Genomic DNA, 18,064 nt, shown 5'->3' with positions numbered 1-18,064 from the left:
CAAGGGCGCCCTCTGCAACTTTGGTGAAGACATGGAGGGACAGGAAGAGCCCGAAGTGGGGGACCTTGTATTGCTATGCCTGACCCTCGAACACAAACAATAGGAATTGTCTTTGACAAGGACGGCTCGACAAATGAAAGTACTCGGCCTTCAGGTTGATTGCTACAAACCAATCCTGGGGCTGGACACATTTGATAATACATTTCTGCATCAAAATCTTAGAACTGGAGCTTGTGAAGGGCCCCATTCAAGACTTGGATATGATGAAGTCAATGCTGTAAAACACCTTCCTCATCTCGGCTGGAGGGACTGGCTAGATTGCAACCTTCGCCAACAGAACAGCAATCTCCTTGCGCAAGACAGAGGTGTCTCGGAATGCCACCGAAGTCTCGAGAATGCCATTGAACTTTGGAGGTCACCTAGTAAACTGAATCGCGCAGCCAAGTTTAACCGTCTGAAAGAGCCAGCAGGACTGGTTGGGCAATGCAAGCCACGTTCCCAAACTCTGTACAAGTGGCACCAAAGGGACAGCTGACGTAACGCAGTAGTGCAGCAATGAGCAGTTGTGCTGGGTGGCCCAGAAGGCATCACATTCTGAGCCATCACAGCAAAACTCCCTGTGTCTCTAGAGGGACTGGCCAGAGATGCATGTAAAGGCATTGCGTCTCCAAACTGTGACCTTTTGGCCCCTGGTGATGGGGGCATCATGGGTGAGAGTAAAGAAGCAGTGCGTCGCTCACTGTTGACCAAATGAGCCTTGCAACATGAAGGAAAAGGCACAGTGTTTCCCACAGACTTACACTCTATTTGTGGGGGCATATATATGCAAATTCATTCTCTGCCAGCAGGAGGTGCTTAGAGCGGGAGAAATGAGCCCCTTTCACACTGCACGTCAGCGCTGTGTGAACAAAGGCCAGATCTAATGTCGTGTCGTAGTGATGACGCACGTTATCGCGCGACTCTTTTACCGGCTGTTTCATGGTGAGACTGAATCGTCAACTTCATCTTTGCAGTGACACAGAAAACACCAGTTTATTACTAAACAATTAAATGTCTCCTTGCTAATTTAGACTAGTAATTTAGACTTGTAAATTAGACTAGTAAATTAGCTAATTTAATATAATCATTACCAGTTCTTTGTGGCAAGCCTTATGTGTGCGGTCATAATGCTTATTATTCTGTAGGCTATAGCCTTTTTAAGTAATTAGATTAATATAAAGGGGCGACTGCAAAAAATGCAGGTCAGGATGCTGGTCGGGTACAATATTATCTTTTTCTTTTTTTGAAGTCCGAGTTGCGGGCGGGTTAGTTGAAAACATCAGCCGGGTGCAGGTTGTTTATACATTGACCCGCGCATCACTGGTTGTGACCGACAGATAGGGAACTGTTCACTTAACAGTTGCAGGGCTCCAAACTGCGACTAAAATGGTCGCATTTGCGACCATAAATATTAAAATGCGAGTGAAGTTTTTGCTGAGGTCGCCACTGGCGACTAGGCCTATGTATTTACATGTTATCTCTTAAAAAAATGCATGTAATGCCTTTTTTCCTGATTGTTTTGCATTCACGTCTTTTGTTATGTCTGCGCATTGAGAGAATGCGCATCGAAGATTTAGTGGGAAAAAGAGTTTTAAACAGTCCTCATTTGCCGCACAGCAGCGCTGACACACACCTGATAAACGCGCGAGAGAGAGAAATGATGGAGACTTGAAGAGAAAGTGCAGAAAAACAGCGTCTATTTCGTTCATAACTTGAACAAACTACAACAGGTAAAGCTGTCATCTGTGTGGATATTGGCAATATCGTTAACAGTTCTCGTTTATAATCATAAGGCTTCTTCTTAACAAGATCTTAGTCCATGCTGTGTTGTTCTGTTAATGCATGAACTTCATTATTTGAAGTGCACTTGCCGTCCAGTAATCGCAAAAAGCTTTGTGCTTTGTTACTTTTTAATTTACAAAGTATCAGCTTTAAAATTATTCCAAATTCATAACAAAATTCAAACAATAAATACAGTTTTGGTGCTCTTTAAGGGGCCGTTCACATATCGCGCCTAAAAACGCGTGGAAAACGCTAGGCGCGCCGCTTTCTGATTTTTTTCCAAAAGCCTTCAGGCTCTTGCGCTCCTGAGGCGTCTGCCATTGCTAAGCAACCATGACCTGCTCTATCCATGAAGACGCTTAAATTTCAACAAAGGATAAATGGATTTGCAGCACTAAAAATCGCTTGCAGTAGCTCTGTTACTAAATTTATTTAAAAATGGCTATCCATATACAGCTATGATCAGCGGTTCCTTCATCTTGGCTGAGCTTTCAACGTTGGTACTGGAAAGGATGAAGCTGATTGGTTGGTTCTTGTCACATGACCTGCGGTGCGTTTGTGGGATACTGAAAAGTTGAGATGTTTTTAACACGAGGCAGTGCGGGCGCGCCTGGAAAAAAACGAGCGCGTTGCTTCCATTATGAGCATGCACGCATACCGTACGCCTACATTTGAAATAACGAACTTGAGCGCGCAAAAGACGCGACATGTGAACGAATGCGGCAGGCGCGATCACGAGTAGTGCCTCAGTTCCATCAGCACGTGAACCTATCATACCTCGCTCTTTACTACTAGAGTACATAATGAACATGAATTAACATCAAACGGTAGGCTATTTTATAAGAGATTCTACAGTACAACACTTTCAAACTGCGGAAAACGTGTAGCCTAAAGCTTGTAAACATTGCAACATAATATTAACCTCAGTAACCTTTCGGTGTCCATAAGCTCATCAGTCAGCTAGAAAAATTACTATAAAGAGGAGCATTATGCTATATTTATGAGCTATTGAATTTTAATATTTTTACTTAACCTGTTGTCTACATGATTCAAATTAAAAAATATAAAATTTAATTTTAATAATTAAGAAAAACAGACTGAAAGTGTGAAAGACATGCACTCTTAAAAATAAAGGACCTTAAAAGGTTCTTCACAGAACAATTTTGGTTCCACAAAGAACCATTCAGTCAAAGGCTCTTTGAAGAACAATCTCTTTCTGACCTTTTCATAATCTGTTATTGTCTTCAAAATGTTAAATGGAAAAAAAAGGTTCTTCTATGGTATCATGAAGCACCTTTTTTTTAAGAGAGTATGACAAAACTCTCATAGGACCCCAAACTATACTCAGGGGCCAAGTGATGCTAATGGTCCATGATATTGGTACCGATTTTGTGTAATAAACAACGCATGACTGTATATTTAAAGTTGGAAAAGACATTTAGCTCCCACTTTAAGTGAACCTTCATTCCCAGGTCATCTACAAGATGGATTAAAATGCTGTTAAAGTCAAGAAAAGATGAGACATAAACAAAAGTTAAAATGTAAAATAAATAATTTAAATAAAACGCATAAAACATGTTTATTCTGTGGCACCTAAAAAATCATTTGGCACCTAAGTTTTTTTCTTATAGGAGCCAATGGCTCCTTACTCGATTTTTTGGTTTGGAGCCCTGAGTTCTTTGGGAAACCAAAGATTGGTTCTTCTTTGGCATTGCTGTGAAAACCCCTTCTGGAATCTTTATTTTTAATAATGTAGTTGAGCAACTTCACCTTTAAACCTTTAAACTCACCCTCATTTAAGAATATGCGTTCTTGCCCATTTTCCTTTAACACTAGTTTCCCCACCATTGAAGGTTTTTCTTATTTTCCTCTTCCCAGGTGCACCCTCCATTTTTCACACACCCTTTTTTTCTTTCAAACCCAATTTTGGAGATTATGTAGAGACAGCACTGGCTTCAGAACTGGTCGATCATGTTTTCCCATTAATTTGACAGAGCTGGAGATGCCTTCCAATTACAGGTTGATTACAGGCCACATTTTTCTTCCCTTCCTCTCCCTATCTCGTCTGTGGTTTAATTCACATGTATTAGCATTACCCGGGCGCCGCAGCATAAATGGCTGCCCACTGCTCCGGGTGTCTGTTCAGTGTGTGTGTGTGCACTTTGGATGATTTAACTGCAGAGCACGAATTCTGAGTATGGGTCACCATACTTGACTGTATGTCACTTCACTTCACTTAGGAAATATCGTCTCCTGCGAGGAAGATTTAGAAATATGACACTGTTGTTCTTGACTTAAACAAGTGAGTCAGGTCCTGCTTTCAGCTGGACGTTTGCAGGGCAATGCTCCAGTGCGGCATTACATTGATTGAAACTGAAGATTAAATGAAAACTGGCATGTCTAAGCTGTTTTCCTAGCCTCCAATGAGTTTTCTGTCCTTGTTTCTTTGGATTTGAGATGAGATGATGCAGCTGAAGTTTCCTTTTATAATGGTCATTTCTATAGTGGCAGCTTAGACAAAGCTTGGTTAAAAAATGCAAAGTCACTGTGATCTAAATGGACTTTGTTTGGACACCAAAAAAGTCAGTGGTTTTTGAGTTTGCAAATTATGCCGCCGCTTTGCTACAGTGGTTGTTAGGGTATTTCTATGCAGTTCTAAGGAGCTGTGACTAGCTGGCTTAGTCATAACAACTTATTCCTGAGCTTTTGTCTATGCACTGTAAAAATATTGTTAAATATAATTTTATAAAAAATTTATATTATAAAACATTTTATTAAAATCTGTATTATACATTAAAATTATACCTTTAAAAGCACCCTAATGCACATTACTGATAACTAAAATGAAAAAAGCTAAATTTCATATGTGAATTATAATTATATCTGATGTGTCACATAGGGCCATGATATGGTATTATATGGAATTATAAATTCATTCATATAGTTTTACTTGCAAAAATTGACAGTATTTCACTGTAAAATTATAACTTTCTAAAATGCTTGATAAAAGAGTTTAAATGCATGCAATTTTGTAAATTATGCTGTATTCAATTTGCTTATATTTTTGCATGGACATTGTCGCTAATTAAAGGATTTCAAATTAAAAATTTCCTTATAATTTACTCACCCCCATGTCATCCAAGATGTTCACGTCTTTCTTTCTTTAGTAGAAAATAAATTAAGGTTTTTGATGAAAACATTCCAGGAAAAGACCAAATGGTTGAAGGTCAAAATTACAGTTTCAATGCAGCTTCAAAACCGTTTTTTTTTTTTGGTTCATTTTAAGCCAGCAATAGTAATTTTCAAACAACCCAGCGTGTTGGGTCAAACATTTAAGGCCAACCAGCTGGGTTTGTTCATATTTGACCTAACAGGGTTGGCAAAATAACCCAAATTGGGTTTTTTTTTTTAGCATTTTTAGAGAGCAGTTATGCCAAAAGAGTATGCTGTTGTATTTGATGCAATACCCCAGCAAGTAATACATTTTGTAAGAGCTTATGGAAGTGAAGCAAAATGTTAAAAAAAGACAGCATGTTCATAGAAGTTGATATTCTTAAACACAATTGTACTAATAAATATAGGAATATTATAACAGGTGATACAGGACAAAAGCTTATTGTGGATCAGTGTATTTAGAATTGGAATAAAGCTTGGCTTGTTTGTGAAATATATTCTTTAAATAATAAAGTAAAAGAGGCTATATTTAAAATGTTTCATGGTATATGCAGCTAAAAGTGTGTCAGAGAGATTTATTCTGGATATTGATAATTCCTGTGATTTGTTTGCTCAGTGGAAAATGAATCTATATTATCCAACTATCTTGTCTACACAAGGATTTTTTTATTATTATTTATTTTATTTTTATTTTTTGGGGTGTATATAGAAAATATAATTAGAAACAAATATTAATTTTTTTATTAAATAATTTTGATATCTAAGTATTATTCCAATGAACGTAATAATAATAACTTTACTTTTTATTATTTTGGGAAGATTTTACATCGGAGGGTCGAAGCCAAATTTCATCCATTTTCTTCAGGAGACTTAAGGACTACTGCACTAGTTAGGAGAACACTGTTAATAAGAAAAGCAAACAAGACTTGTGATATTTTCCACAAATATACAGTTGTTGATTACTGAATAAATGGTTTGCAAACTCTTGTACATTACTTTCGTATATTTTGTTCTGGTTAATTTAAAAAAAAGAAGAAGAAGAAGAAATGGCACACACTGTTTTTGTCTGCGCACCGCTGCATGAAGTCAAACACTCCTACATGATCCACAACATCACAACATACAGCGATCATGTTGTACCACAACATGATCGCTGTACCTCCTGACCACTGCAGATTCATTTTGCAGTTCATAGTGTCGCCATATAATCCACAATCCTCTTGTAATTTGGCTATCTTAAAGGGTTACTCCACCCCAAAATAAAATTTTTGTCATTAATCACTTACCCCCAAATCATTCCGAACCCGTAAAAGCTTAATTCGTTTACATATCATAATTTAAGATATTTTGGATGAAAACCAGAGGTTTGTGACTGACCCATTGACTGCCAAGTAAATTACACTGTCGAGGTACCGAAAAGTATGAAAGACATCGTCAGAATAGTCCATCTGCCATCAGTGGTTCAATTATAATGTTATAAAGTGACGAGAATATTTTTTGTATGCAGAGAAAACAAAAATAACGACTTCATTCAACAATTTGTCTCCTCTGTGTCTCTCCGCATCAGTGTACCGCCATTTTAAAGAACATATGCTGAACGCTATTCTGTGCAAATTCTGTATTTTATTGATAATAATTTCCTTTCGGCAAAAGGTGGATTCAAACTTGGGTCGATCACATAAAAATTAATAAATAAATGCTAAAATGATGCCCTTTATTACCTATGCTACTGGAGTCTTCGTATGAAAGGTGTCTTTTGTAATCTTGTGTAACCCAACCACACGTTAGTGGGCGGGGTTTGTGTAAATAGCCTCTGTTATCTTCTTTTCCCACCTGAGCAACACCTGAGTCTTCTCAAATTTCTACCATGCTTGATTAAGCTTACTGCGTCTTCTATTGGGTTGAAAGTTGCCAGGTTGAGGTCATAAATGGGTTGAAATGTGTTGTTTGTGTGAATAAGATGCGTTTCATATTAGATCTGGCAACTGAACAACCTTGGAATAATATATCGAAGTGATTATTCCTATAATGAGAAATGAGATGAGAAAACTGTGCGGTGCTGGAGGCAATTTTATATAAGTTGCTATTATTCTTTAAGGTCTTAATGAAAAGTCTATAGCATACTTTGGTTAAAATTTCTCAATGGTAGTGTAAAAAACCCCTGTAGTTTTTTAACCCTGTCAAAATCAGCTCTGTTTTCAGTACGCTGTTCTAGTCCATGTTGCTTTAAATGCTAATGAGCTCTGTTGACCCCACCGCTCTCTTGTGTGGGATGACGAGCAGTACTGTTCACTTTAGCCTCAAAACTTGCTAACTAGCACATATTAGGAAAGGTGATTTGCAAAGATTCATAAAAAAAAACCTGTATACTCACTTCTTGTATAGATGAAGCTCAATAACGAATGATTCGCGCTAACATAGACGCATTTAGACAAATCGGGAAAAGGTGCATTCCCTTCAAAATGAAAGTAACATTAATCCTTCAGCGGCTCAGATGACTGTTATGTTCATTATTACATCCAGGGCAGTATTTCACCATTAAATTAGGTATAATGCAAATGTTAAACGTTTTACAGTTTTCATTGTATATATCTTTTTTCGGTAAAAATTACATCTGCCAGGTGAAGCTTAGAATTACGATCAATTCGAAAAAAAATTCACGACAAGCTTCAGTGATTTGAGGTATCATTCATGTACCCACAAAACCATAAGTGTGAGCAATAGTGATATGTGATATGTGTGCAATCGCTGACTGTGAAGTCACAAAGCTGCAGATTTGTAACTGATTTTCCATCATAAGAGAAATAAAAACCTTTTCTATACAGATCTAAATAAAAGTGTCAAAACAAAGTAATTCAAGATCTACCCAAATGATGCTCTTCATTACAACAACAATATATAAGAAGCATTTCATAAACATGACTTACAGCCGTTGAGGGGTTTTCTACAGTCTCCATAGTGAGGTGACATGCTTCCCCCTACGGCTCAGCAGAGGCATTTTCAGCTCCAGCATGCACACCTCCCTGACGCTGCCTTTCACACAAACACACACATTTATAAATCCAGGATCGATAAGTGTGTTATGATGTAATTTAATACATACCATACCATAAGCGACTGTTCAAACTGGTGCAATAAAGAAATTTTGTCTAAGCTCTTATCTAATAAGAGACTGTGTGTCTAAAGTGATGCCATCATCTAGCACAAATCTAGCTCCAATTACAATTTAATGAATCAGCCCACATTAGAGAGAATAAGACGCATTTATCACAAAGCGCACCACAGAGATTGCAAGTCTAGTAGTAGCATTAAAGATTCAAACGGGGATTGGGCTAAATTAATCTTGTTGTCTTGCACAGTTTTGTTTTATGACTGTAGAGTTTCATAATTTTGCAGGTTTCCCGTTTTCTCTGTTCTCCCAAAAGCCCAGACCTAAATAAACGTGGCATCAGCCAATCACAGTTTGACACTGAACACATACCCATTGTCTTGGGAAAGTCACACATAGTTTATGAAACGACATCTAAGAGATTGTTTGCATGTGTTATCAGCAGCGTTTGCTAATGCAAGCATCACAATTATTATTGCTCACACTTAGGATTGAGTTCTAAACTAACTTCTAACCTAATAATTTATTACAATTATTCAAATTAAAGAATTCAAATTTAGAGCACATGAGCACCATTTATGCCACTGCATATTATCATTGTTAACAATATATGGATTATATACATACATAATATATGTGTGTGTGTGTGTGTGTGTGTGTGTGTGTGTGTGTGTTAACTGATATAAAATAAAACAAAATCTAAATATTAGATGGAAAAATTTTAACTAAACAAGTATTTAGTTTTCAAATATTTTTAACTGAAATGTAGCGGAAATAAAATATCAGTATTACATAAAAAATAAAATAAAACAGAACTTAAGTTAAACTTAAAAGTACGGTTAAGTTGATTCATCAAAATTACTAACTGGAACAAAACTAAAACTTAAACTGAAATAATGAAATTTAAATATTACATGAAAAAAAATGTAACTACACACAACTTTTTTTTAGTATTTTAACTTTGAAACAAATTTTAGAAAGCTGAAAAAAAATGTTTAGCTTTTTTTAGCTATGGTGCAACTCTGGTTTTAAGTTTAACTTAATAATTATATACTTATACATTTTAAACTTATAAACTTAATAAGTTTAAGTTGAATTATCAAAATGACTAAAATGGAAATAAATAAACCTAAGCTGAACTATAACAAAGTAAAATAAAAATAAATTAAATCAGTAGTAATAAAATAAAGTAATATGAATATTACATGACAAAATTAAACTAAAACTTAACTATATTAAATATTATATATTAAAATAAAATATTATATATAAAAACTTAAGCTGAATCACCATAATTAATAACTGAACATCAAATAAAACTGAAGTAAAACTATAACCGGTATGTTTTTTTAACTTAAATAGTAAAATAAATAAATAAAATAAATTAAAAATAACAAAAATAAAATATTTAAATTACTTCTAAATATTACATATTATATAAAAATGTAATCATCCATCTTGGTCTAAAGGTGTGCTGTGTTACTCATGTTAGAGCTCAGTTTTTGACTTAAACATTGACAAAACATGCAAAAAAAAAAAAGAAAATCCCTTTAAGTTAGACTGCAGGATACACCAGAGTCATACAGTATCAACAGACCATAATACTTTGTTCTCTTTTGAATTAGTCCAGTAAGAAATGACCCAAAAGCCATAACAATGCCATAGCAACCAATGACAACACTGTAGCATCACAGAGGTGAGGTATGCACATCCAAGCATTGCTTTTGACAAAAGATTAAAATAATGTACTTTATTTAGATACCAACAATAATCCAACAAATACACGCCATTAACAATAAATATACTACTATAAAAACACAAGCAGGAGTTTTTCACCGAGCTGGATTACAATTGCAAATTGTTTATAATTTTCCCTCAGCAGCCCTCTGTAATTCTGTCTTTTACCTTCCCCTCTATATTTGTGAAGTACTTCATTTGGGCCAGGAGCTCTTTGGCAGTCAGCAGATCTCCTGTGAAAAGAGACTCGTGAGGCAAACACAAAAACAGCGGTTTTCCACTCGCATGCCATGGAAATGTGCGTGCAACCGGCCTTGGCACTGAATTTCTGTCAAATTTGGGAGGTTGTGAGGAGGAGAAAGAGAGAAAAATACCTTTATTCAGAGATGAATTCATCCGTTCAGTCAAGTCTTTCAGTTTCTCTGGTGAAAGGAAGTAAAATACAGTATATCAACAACACGAATAAGACCTAGCAGCGAAAACATAAAACCGCATGACCCTGAACTTTCTGATGGAATGCATCTGGGGGCGCAAATGGTCACATAAATAAGCTGCGAGTGACATGAGTGGGTGCAGAGCAATATTTCAACAATCACTTCCGGTTGGAGCTTTTCTTTCAGTCCTACACACCTCGCACAGACCGGCCGATAGCGCTGACCTCGTCTTGGCTCCGCGTCTCTGCGAGGCTCTCGTTGATCTCCAGGACCTCTAGGAGAAACGCAGGGTCCGCGGTGGCATCCGTACCGTCCTCCAGTAAAACCCCTCGCAGCTCCAGCTGCAGCATAACATGCAGGTTAAGCAGGGTAAACAGCTATTAAAACACAACTACGGCCTCTGGGACGACTACACTGTAACATTCAGAGTCATAGATCAGTTAAAGTGCCTGTTTTTCAGTTAGTGCCCACAAATAAACTCTAAAACCTATTTTCTATACATGTCAAAGTGTAAAAATACAGAACATGGCAAGAGCTGATATGTATTTTCCGGACTATAAGTAGCACTTTTTTCATAGTTTGGCTGGTCCTGCGACTTATAGTCAGGTGCGACTTATTTATAAAAATTAATTTGACATGAACCAAGAGAAATGAACCAAGAGAAAACATTACCTTGTGGCTGTAGACGGTAATGTTTTCTCTTGGTTCTTGTTTCTAAATAAATGCGACTTATAGTCCAGTGCGACTTATATATGTTTTTTTCCTCATCATGACGTATTTTTGGACTGATGCGACTTATACTCAGGTGCGACTTATAGTCCGAAAAATACGGTATATACCATGGTTACAATATCTATTTGGGCACTTAAACATTTCTGAATGTTACTTTATTTTACTTCATTTTTCTTCATAATTTAAGCTGAATGTATTTTAATAATCTAGTGTGAATGTGATTTTATGTAGTTTTTTTGTTTTTTATTTTAATATATTTAAAATGTTATTTATTCCTGTGAAACGAAGCTGAATTTTCAGCATCATTTCTCCAGTTTTCCGTGTCACGTGATCCTTCAGAAATTATTATAATATGCTCATTTGGTCCTAATGACATATTTTTTAAGTTTTCCTGCTAATATTTTTTAAGGAATATTTTTGTTGATACATTACCATTCAAAAGTTTGATGTAAGATTTTAAAAAAGAAATAATAATAAATAAATAAAAACTTTCATTTAGGATGCATTACATTTATTAAAAGTGACAGTAAACACCTTTATAATGTTACAAAAGATTTCTATTTTAAATAAATGTACTTCCTTGTAAAATGTCTTTTTACTGTTTTGTACTGTCAAGTATATGGTAATATAGTATATGGTAATTCACTGACTATTTACTAAAACCCTAATTTTGACAATTTTTCATAGTAAAATCGAATTTAGTGTGTGTTAAGCCTTCTGCAAATCAAATTTTAACTGCATGTTAAATGCTGGGTTAAATGTTTTTATCCAGCATTTTGGGTAGATTTACTTAGCTCTATTGTTAAAAAAATTACTATATGGCTGTCTTAAAATTAACCAAAAATATGTTGTAAATTAAAAATCTGACACATAATTACTAGAGGTATCAGCAATAATAAAAGATGAACATTTATTAATAAGCTATTAAAAAAAAATATATATATATATATAGGGGGCCATATAAGCCATAATTCATTCTGGCACTCTCACACACATACATTCTCCATTCACGTACATACATTTCTACTCTCACACACATACATTCCCCTTTCACATACATTGATTTCTACTCTCACACACATACATTCTCCTTTCACATACATATATTCTTGCTTTACACACATACATTCTCCTTACACATACATATTTTTTTTTGCTTTACACACATGCATTCTCCTTTTACATATATATATATATATATATATATATATATCACACTGACAAAACAGTCACACTGAAGGCATCAAGGGCTATTTGACCAAGAAGGAGAGTGATGGGGTGCTGCACCAGATGACCTGGCCTCCACAGTCACCGGACCTGAACCCAATCGAGATGGTTTAGGGGTGAGCTGGACCGCAGACAGAGGGCAAAAGGGCCAACAAGTGCTAAGCATCTCTCGGGGAACTCCTTCAAGACTGTTGGAAGACCATTTCAGGAGACTACCTCTTGAAGCTCATCAAGAGAATGCCAAGAGTGTGCAAAGAAGTAATCAAAGCAAAAGGTGGCTACTTTGAAGAACCTACAATATGACATATTTTCAGTTGTTTCACACTTTTTTGTTATGTATATAATTCCATATATAATTCCACAAGTGTTAATTCATAGTTTTGATGCCTTCAGTGTGAATCTACAATTTTCATAGTCATGAAAATAAAGAAAACTCTTTGAATGAGAAGGTGTGTCCAAACTTTTGGTCTGTACTGTATATATATATATATTTCTACCTTTTTTGGTATCCATTACTTCCTGTTTAAGCAGGACGTCACTCTCAGAGCAGGAAATACATGTGCAAGACCTGCTTAGCTCTTCCTCACAATTTTACAGTTATGCTTTTCAAAGTCATCCTGTTTACTTTTCAAGTACATATTTTAAGTTTTTATTTTTAACATATCATTATGTAACCAACGTGTTCTAAAGATCTGTGTACAAGTACTTAGACACTGATTTTGATCATATTAACAGGGCTTAACGCTAAAGACATTTTCAACTGGTCCAGTTCGGCCTGTGGTTTATTTATTTTTTACTTGCCCTGGCTAAATTTTCACAGGACTTGCCACAATCAATCAATCAATCAATCAATCAATAAGACTTATTGTTTTCATTGTTGACTGTAAACATTGTATTGTAATAAATAATAACCATTTTGCACAAATAAATAAACCATGCTTTTTCGGGTCTTTCAGGTAGGCCTAACTATTCCAGTTAAGGATGCACTGATCAGGATTTTATTTATTTTACAATCAAATGAGCCGATTCCCATTCTCGTTGCCAATTTATTTAGTTCTTCTTCTTTTTTTTTCTTTTTTTTTACATTTATTAAATGTTTATTTTGCTCTGTTACTGGCCATACTAACCTTGAGCAAACAAACAAAAATATATATATATGCAACATGAAGCAAGTGCACAAAACAAAAACATCAGATTGGCTTAATGAATATTTTAATATTACTATTTATTATTATTAGTGTTATTTCCTTAATTATATGTGTGTCTGCACTATGTTTGTAATTTCTGTACTGGAAGCTCCTGACGAAATTTCTTCTGTGTGTAAACACTTGGCAATAAAGCTCTTTCTGATTCTGATGAAAATGCTAATTCAATCTCTGACAACAGGTGGCGCTTATAGATCACTAATCTAGCACTGAGTTATTGCTGCACGCAGAGCTGCAATTGAAAAAAAAATAAGTAAATAAGTAAATGAAAATCTAAAAATAAATAAACCGCAATGAGTCTTGAGTTATTTAAATAATATAAAGATTTCGCTGTCCCTAACTTGCAACCTCCCACTTTATTCACTTCCTAAATTAAATGAAGAAAAAAAAAACCTTGGAGGCTTATAATACATCTATCTGGCAACACGACTGAGGCTGAGCTCGCGTCCTCAATCACAACTCGCTCAAAGGACGAGGCCATGTAACTTTTTCACAATAATAATATTTATTTATTTTTTAAAACCCAGATAGCTTGCTGAAATACATCTGCGGCTTCCTCATCTACCTAGGCCATGCTGATCAAGACCTGTCATGGTGAGCCTGATCGCGCCTAGCCTGCCTTCCGTTTCAAACGCCTTCCGTTTCCACTATACTCCTTCCGTTTCAACTAAACGCCTTCCGTTTCCACTATACTCTCTCTCGCACATACATACATTCTTCTCTTACATACATCTATATATGTATGTGTGTATATGTATGTGAAAGGAGAATGTATGTGTGTGAGAGTAGAAATATATGTATAAGGAGAATGTATGAGTTTGAAAGCAAAAATATATGTATTTGTAAGGAGAATGTATGTGTGCGTGAAAGCAAAAATATATGCATATGAAAGGAGAATGTAAGTGTGTGTAAGAGTAGAAATGTATGCATGTGTAAGAAGAATGAAAATGTGTGAAAGAAAAAATATATGTATCTGAAAGGAGAATGTAAGTGTGTGTAAGAGTAGAAATGTATGCATGTGTAAGAAGAATGAAAGTGTGTGAAAGAAAAAATATATGTATCTGAAAGGAGAATGTAAGTGTGTGTAAGAGTAGAAATGTATGCATGTGTAAGAAGAATGAAAGTGTGTGAAAGAAAAAATATATGTATCTGAAAGGAGAATGTAAGTGTGTGAAAGCAAGAATATATGTATGTGAAAGGAGAATGTAAGCGTGTAAGAGTGCCAGAATGAATTAAGTCTTGCACGGCCCCTCATATATATATATATATATATATATTTAATTATTATTATTATTTATTCAACATTTTAATAACTTTCCCTTTCCAACCCAATTTGGGTTAATTTTAAGATAACATTTTTAGTTTTGTTTTATTATTTAAAAACATATTTTTGTGAAATGTCCTACTTGAGTGTGTTGGTACTTCTTTCGGTAGCACTTGATTTTACAGTCCTGTTCCTCATGTACATAGTATGTACTTAGTATAGTAATTACAATAACTATGTAATAACTAGGTACTAACCCTAAACCTACCCCTAAACCTAACCCTACCCCATGTAGTTACCTTGTGTTACCAGAACTTTCTTAGATAAATACACTGTAAGTACACTATAAGTGCATGTTAGTACACGTACTGTAAAATAAAGTGCAACCCTTCTTTCTTTAAAAGTATATGGTACTTTATTTGATATTATGTCTGATATATATAATGCACATACTGTGTGTTAAATTTTAGTGTGGATTATTCATCCAAAGTTTTCTAAGGTCACTGTATATGTCATATGCACAACAAATATTTACTAAACAAATAATTACCATGTAGACGGCTCGACTCAGAGGTTTCTGCAGCGTTCTGTAGGCTTTGTTCACCAATGCTGATTGTTCTCCTGAATATTCCTGCTCTTTCTGTAAATAGGATGAGACCACAAAGTCATTCCAAATTAAGTCATTCTTCTTACGGGCTACAAAGACAATTTCAACAGCCCCTAAAGGAACAAATCAAACAAAGCTCCAAAGTATAAAGCAATCTGAAGAATACTGTGATTGTGGGTTTATGAAGTAACAAAAGAAGTGTTATACAAAAAGAGTCTTACTCTGCCCAAGTTTTCTAACTTTTCCAAGCGTTATATAATTACATACTGTCGTCAAATTTATTTTAAGATATCATGACATGTTCTTTGTTTGTGGTAAGGATATCCTCTTGGGAATGAGCAGAATTGTCAAAAAAAAAAAAAAAAACGAAACCCCAGCAATGCTGATAATTGCGCAGGGTTTTTTTCCCTGAAGGATCTGGCTGAGTGGGTGGACGCAGAGGGTCTGAGCTGTGATGGGATTCGTCAGGTGGAATAAGAGGTGAGAAAGCTCAGAAATGACTTGCAGAGGAGAAACATTTTCAGCTGTCAGAGTTGCCGAAGCCTAGAGAATCAACATCTGGCTTTCTGTTACTGTCAGGAAACCCAACTGGCCTCGCAAAGCATGAACCAATCACCAAAGAACTGTCTGCTGCCTTACAGGAACAATGATACGCTGCATACCCTCTACCTGAGCATCTAAATAGATAAGGACAAGAGATACTGAGAGTGTGCTACTACAGAGTTTGAAATATAATGCAAAGAAGAAGGTTTAGAAGGTGAATCTGAAATAACAAAACAGTCAAGAATATGTAACACTAAGTCCCATGTCACAAAAAAAATATGTATATAATTTTTTTTTTTTCTTAATAATATAAATAGTTAAATAGTTAGTGGTCATTATTAACTGTATGCCAATTTAAATAATAAAAAATACATTTAAATATAACTAATAATAATAAATAAATATTTCATTATTATCAATGTTAAAACAAGTGCTGTTTAATATTTCTGTGAGTTCTGATACCTTTTTTTAAATCAGGGTTCAAAGTTTAGTCATTTATTTGTAATAGAGGTATTTTGTAACATCATAAATATCTTTACTGAAACTTTTGATCAACTGAATGTGTCCTTGCATAAATAAATAAACAAATAAAATTCATTTTTTAAAACCGTACTGGACCCAAACTCTCCATCAGTAAAATATATGTGCATATAATATATGTGCATATGTATTTGTGTATGTGTGTGTGTGTGTGTGTGTGTGTGTGTGTGTGTGTGTGTGTGTGTGTGTGTGTCTTATACCTCAATATGCTTTCATGAAATTCAACCAGGAAGACAAAACCTTAATTTCTATCTTTATTCTTCTGTATATGGCTGGTAACTAACAAGAAAGTTTGTAATACAAACTATTCAAAATTTATTCTTAGAAAGCGTGCAAAAAGAAATATAAAACAATAACTAGTGCTCTTAAAAGATTTACAATTTAGCCATAATCTTTTGCTATCCCTTTAATTTACATTTCGCAAACTCATATTATAGGTGAAAACAAAAGTCCACCTAGTAAATCACTAATATTTGCTCATAACTGATATGGCCACCATATACTTTGTATTTCTACAATATCTTTCATTGCTGTTATGGAATATAAAACCAAACCAATAAACTGTATCTCAAAATAAAGTAGTAGTATGGAATATAACACATTTTATATAATATCATTCATTACCGATGATTTCTGGCTGAAGTTGTCAGGATGGAGAGATCTTTGCAGCTCCACATATCTTTTCTGAAGTTTTTGGGTGTTCAAAGAAAATTTTTGTTCACTGAGGAAAGACCAACAAATTCAGTTACATATATGTTACAATATGATTATGAACTACTTGAAGTTGAAAGCCTAAAGATATATAATAAAACTGTATCTGTCTGATCATGTAACAACTACTGTATCAAATATACTGTATATGTTCTGGCTTTTAAGTAAAGAATGTAAGGAAGGAAGGAATACAACTTTTTGGAAGCTCATGACCAGGAAGCCAGAAAATATTGCCCGTGAATGAATATCTGATGCGTTCATAACAATAACAGCGATCTTTAAACTATACCTAACTTACACTTAACTCACCAGTTCAAGATGTCAAAATAATTCGCCTTGTCATCAGGAGGTTGGATCACATTACAGGATGAACAGAAAAAGAATTCAGCAGAAGATCCGCATTTCCAACAGAGTCTGTTAACTGTGACAGTGCTGAAAGAGTTCAGAGACAAGTGTCCTTTAACTGCTTTACAGTGAGAAACAACATTAATGTCTTTCCTGTAAGAGCGGACAGCTCTTCCTGAAGCGAAACACGGAAGTAAGACGAGGTTAAGAAGTTGTCCATTTGATATTAATGTGTTTGCATGTTTAAATCCATAAGATCCTAACAAAAATCGGAGTTTGTAAAGCGTTATCATGGTCACCCAATGAACGAAATCTGGCTTATAGAATGTTAGCGCGCTACTTCCTGTCAGGAATACCAGAAATTGTGTCAAAATAAAAGCTGTGTTTTTAAACACTTCAAAGTATTTATTTGAATTTAACTGAATTGTTTTTATTGGTTTGTGGTTACCAAACCAATAAATATATTATAATGGCTGCAATTACTAAAATTTTGGACAGGATCTATTATTGTTTGCTCTCGAGGAAATACAAAAATATGCTTTAAATAAGCAAAACACGACATTAACCCAACTTTAACTCAAAACTACATATGCACTAAACAGTTAATTTTCCTCC

General features: G+C 35.0%; 1 protein-coding gene across 1 annotated transcript; it reads right to left on the bottom strand.

Annotated features, from left to right (window-relative positions):
* Nucleotides 1-9,839: 9,839 nt before the first annotated feature.
* On the bottom strand, nucleotides 9,840-17,808 carry LOC132140673 (iron-sulfur cluster co-chaperone protein HscB-like). Its single transcript, XM_059549550.1, has 6 exons — nucleotides 17,414-17,808; nucleotides 17,018-17,114; nucleotides 15,254-15,343; nucleotides 10,472-10,616; nucleotides 10,216-10,263; nucleotides 9,840-10,074 (listed from the first exon to the last, which is right to left on the bottom strand). The coding sequence occupies exons 1-6, from the start codon at nucleotides 17,740-17,742 to the stop codon at nucleotides 9,980-9,982; spliced, it is 804 nt and encodes a 267-aa protein (XP_059405533.1). The 5' UTR covers nucleotides 17,743-17,808; the 3' UTR covers nucleotides 9,840-9,979.
* Between the last annotated feature and the right edge of the window lie 256 nt (nucleotides 17,809-18,064).

Source organism: Carassius carassius, chromosome 5, assembly GCF_963082965.1.
Source record: "Carassius carassius chromosome 5, fCarCar2.1, whole genome shotgun sequence".
Taxonomy (NCBI): Eukaryota; Metazoa; Chordata; class Actinopteri; order Cypriniformes; family Cyprinidae; genus Carassius; species Carassius carassius.
Note: the sequence above shows the minus strand (reverse complement) of the source record. Positions and strands in the feature narration are given on the sequence as shown.

Excerpts from the sequence above, each read along its gene's own strand:
- LOC132140673 (XM_059549550.1), bottom strand. The coding sequence starts at position 17,742 with ATGATAACGCTTTACAAACTCCGATTTTTGTTAGGATCTTATGGATTT. Across the intron at positions 17,115-17,413 it reads TATTTTGACATCTTGAACTG|TGAACAAAAATTTTCTTTGA; the intron begins GTGAGTTAAGTG and ends GTCTTTCCTCAG. Across the intron at positions 10,617-15,253 it reads TGAGTCGAGCCGTCTACATG|CTGGAGCTGCGAGGGGTTTT; the intron begins GTAATTATTTGT and ends GTTATGCTGCAG.